The following is a 2951-nucleotide window of genomic DNA, read 5'->3' on the forward strand; positions in this document are numbered from 1 at the left end:
GTCACTTCTGGGGTGTGAGTTTTCAGTTATATATATATATATATATATATATATATATATATATATATATATATATATATATATATATATATATATATATATATATATATATATATATATATAATATACATAAACACTACATGCTGTATTGACCTCTTTCTCAATTAACCTTATTAATCCTACCAATCCCAGGGTAAAGTATATTTGTATCTACTCCGTGCGTATTTTAAATATATTAATATTGGATTTTTATTTAGCTAACATTATCAAGTAGAAAAGATAGAAATTGTTTCGTGCAGACCGAATTTATTCAAGTACGTGGAAAACAATCAATGTTCATAAATATAATAAATACATTAGGTGATCAGTGGGATGGTCTAGCAAGGTGAAGCGTCAACTACTGAGGTCTGGAGTATGTGCGGGAGGGTTCCGAGGCCGCGGCGCGGGCGGCGGCAGCGTCTTCCTCAGCAGCGAAGGCGATCTGGTCCAGCACGAACTGTGGGATTGGGTGGGGGAACTCAGGAGCCACTGGCAGCAGGTCAGACTCGGGCTGGAAACCATTTGCATTTGCTACAAATTTGAGCTTCACTGGGGTACCCTCAGGAGATGTGTATCTGGGAAAATAATTATATCCTTTAATCCCAACAGAGTTCCTGTGGTGAGTAATCGTCAGCAAACGCTTTAGAAAAAAAAACATAACTATTATCATATGTACTTCATCGATGGGAAGCTGAGTCGGGATGAGCAGGAAAATGACTTAAGTTTTCATATGTATCCCAAATTTATACATAAATAATTTACATAAAAATTACATAAAAATTTATGTACGGATAAGATGGCAAATTTATTGGACAGTGAACGATTTAAAACAGTTTTGTATATGATCAAGGTGTGATTCTCTGGATAGTTTGGCTAACAAATTTGAAATAAAAGGTATTACTACCAACATTAATGAAGAATACACTCCACAATTCCGTAGCTTACATTAAGAGCATGCACACTTACGAGAATTCTCCAGCGGCGCTAATGGCTCCGCTCTCTCCTTCGGGGGATCCGGACTGTGAAATAACGATTCCATTGCCAGTCTCCACTTCCACGTTGTACCTTCCATCGTCCTCATGAACACGCTCGTCCTTCAGAATGGGCACCACCTCCTTGCTTTCGTCCCTGCCAGGGGCACTGTAGGTCTGGGGAAGTTTGTCGGGAGCAGCGATAGCCATAACGGCCACTGCGGCGAGGATTATCTGGTGAAGATGAATAACGTCAGTACATATGTAGGACAGAAACGCTTGGGCAGCATTTAATTTCACCTGATGCAACTGTTCACCTAGAAGAAATATGTACCAAGGCGTTAGGTAGTTGTTGTGTGTTGTATACTTGAAAGGGGTCAGAAAATTGGCTAAGTGGGGACCACGACAACAAGAAACCATAAGAATAGAAATAATGGCAGGGCTAATGAGCCGTGCGAAGCAGCTCTTATTTATATTCAACTAATCTGACATGAATTAAGATTTAAAACATGAATTCAGTAGCGTGTAGCAACACTATAACCTTTCTCCCTCACAGTGAACCGAGCCAGGTAGTGTGAGGACCGAGGACAGGCACGCTCAGCCTCCCCAACAGCGGCTCTCGGGAGGGCCATTACTCATACCTCACAACGGTAAACAAGACCAAATCCGCTGGAATATGATCTCATAAATTAAACTATTGTACAGTGCTATTAACCATGGGAACAAAACCAGAGGACTATTGTCTGTGATATATTCTGTGACGAGGCTGGCAGCATTCATCCCTTCTGCAGTATTACTGGACAATTAATAAACAATTCACACATTAGGTGAAAATCATTGAACTTTGTAAAGCCCGTGAATAAATCTCTGCAATATGGGAACATTTGGGAATAATCCATATTCTAATATTAGGTAGAATATCAAATGCAGTTTAAAGTGAGAGTAGACAACCAGTTGGAGAATGAGGTGCAAGATGTTAGCGATCTGCAGCGACTGTTGACAACTGAGAGTTAACTGCAGTGCATACTGACAGTGCACGTGGACAGTCTTGCTAGCCATGCTAGGACGAACAGTTGCATTACAAAGTGAGTGTAAACATTAATTCGTTCAACATCGAGGTGAACGATCAACATCATGATATAAACCACACTTCATGAAGGCAATGGCCAGCCTGCAAGAGTATTGCAGCAATGAGTGGCCAACCGCAATACAACAGCCATGAGTGATTAGCCACACGACAGCGCCCAATACTGGCCAACCACACAACACCAGCCAAAAATAACCAATCACACAACAACATCCATAATTGTCCAGTCACACTTCAACGTCCAAGAGTACGCAACCACATTTAATAGTGAACAGTGGCCAACAACACGACAGTGTTCAGGAGTGTCAAACCACAGTTGAGTCTTCCATAACTTTCAGCACTTCCAGAGAAAAAAAAACTCACAAGCTTCATGATGGTTGGCGTTGGGGCCGACGACTGGTGCCAGAGACTGAGGCAGCAGATCTTTTATAGGGAGGAGCCTGGAGCGGTGCCTAGTCACACCTCACACGGGAGAGGAATGCCCTTGGCAGATACGTCAAGCCCTTCACCCCTGCCCTACATCCTCACTTGTCCACCTGACCGTCCACTAAATTACCTCGACACGTCCTTGTGGTCGCAGGGACACTTGATCCATCCAACCTCACAAGGCTTATCTCCTGAGTTGGCTGAATTATTTCTATTAACAATGTACACACTTGGCAAACTAATCTTCCGGCGCGCCGTATAAACTCTGACACACAAGGGGTATGAATGCGTTCTTCAATTTGTTATTGGATTAATCGAATTAACGAGAATAGGAACTTTCACCAGAACCAGTAACTCGAGGTGTGACATTTATTAACGAGATATATCTCCAAGCACAGCGTCCCCAGTAGCCTTATGGGACAACCTGT

At 42.2% G+C, this 2951-nt stretch overlaps 1 protein-coding gene across 1 annotated transcript; it reads right to left on the reverse strand.

Annotated features, from left to right (window-relative positions):
• Positions 1–279: 279 nt before the first annotated feature.
• Positions 280–2497, reverse strand: LOC138368401 (cuticle protein AMP1A-like). Its single transcript, XM_069330925.1, has 3 exons — positions 2461–2497; positions 1006–1244; positions 280–614 (listed from the first exon to the last, which is right to left on the reverse strand). Exons 1-3 carry the CDS (start codon positions 2467–2469, stop codon positions 398–400), a joined length of 465 nt encoding a protein of 154 aa, XP_069187026.1. The 5' UTR covers positions 2470–2497; the 3' UTR covers positions 280–397.
• Positions 2498–2951: the final 454 nt, after the last annotated feature.

The sequence above is a fragment of the Procambarus clarkii genome, chromosome 25 (assembly GCF_040958095.1).
Source record: "Procambarus clarkii isolate CNS0578487 chromosome 25, FALCON_Pclarkii_2.0, whole genome shotgun sequence".
Classification (NCBI taxonomy): domain Eukaryota; kingdom Metazoa; phylum Arthropoda; class Malacostraca; order Decapoda; family Cambaridae; genus Procambarus; species Procambarus clarkii.

What these genes read in the sequence shown, in the direction of transcription:
- LOC138368401 (XM_069330925.1), bottom strand. An exon ending in AGCGCCGCTGGAGAATTCTC is followed by an intron (nt 615 to 1,005) that starts GTAAGTGTGCAT and finishes TTATTTTCCCAG; the next exon opens with ATACACATCTCCTGAGGGTA.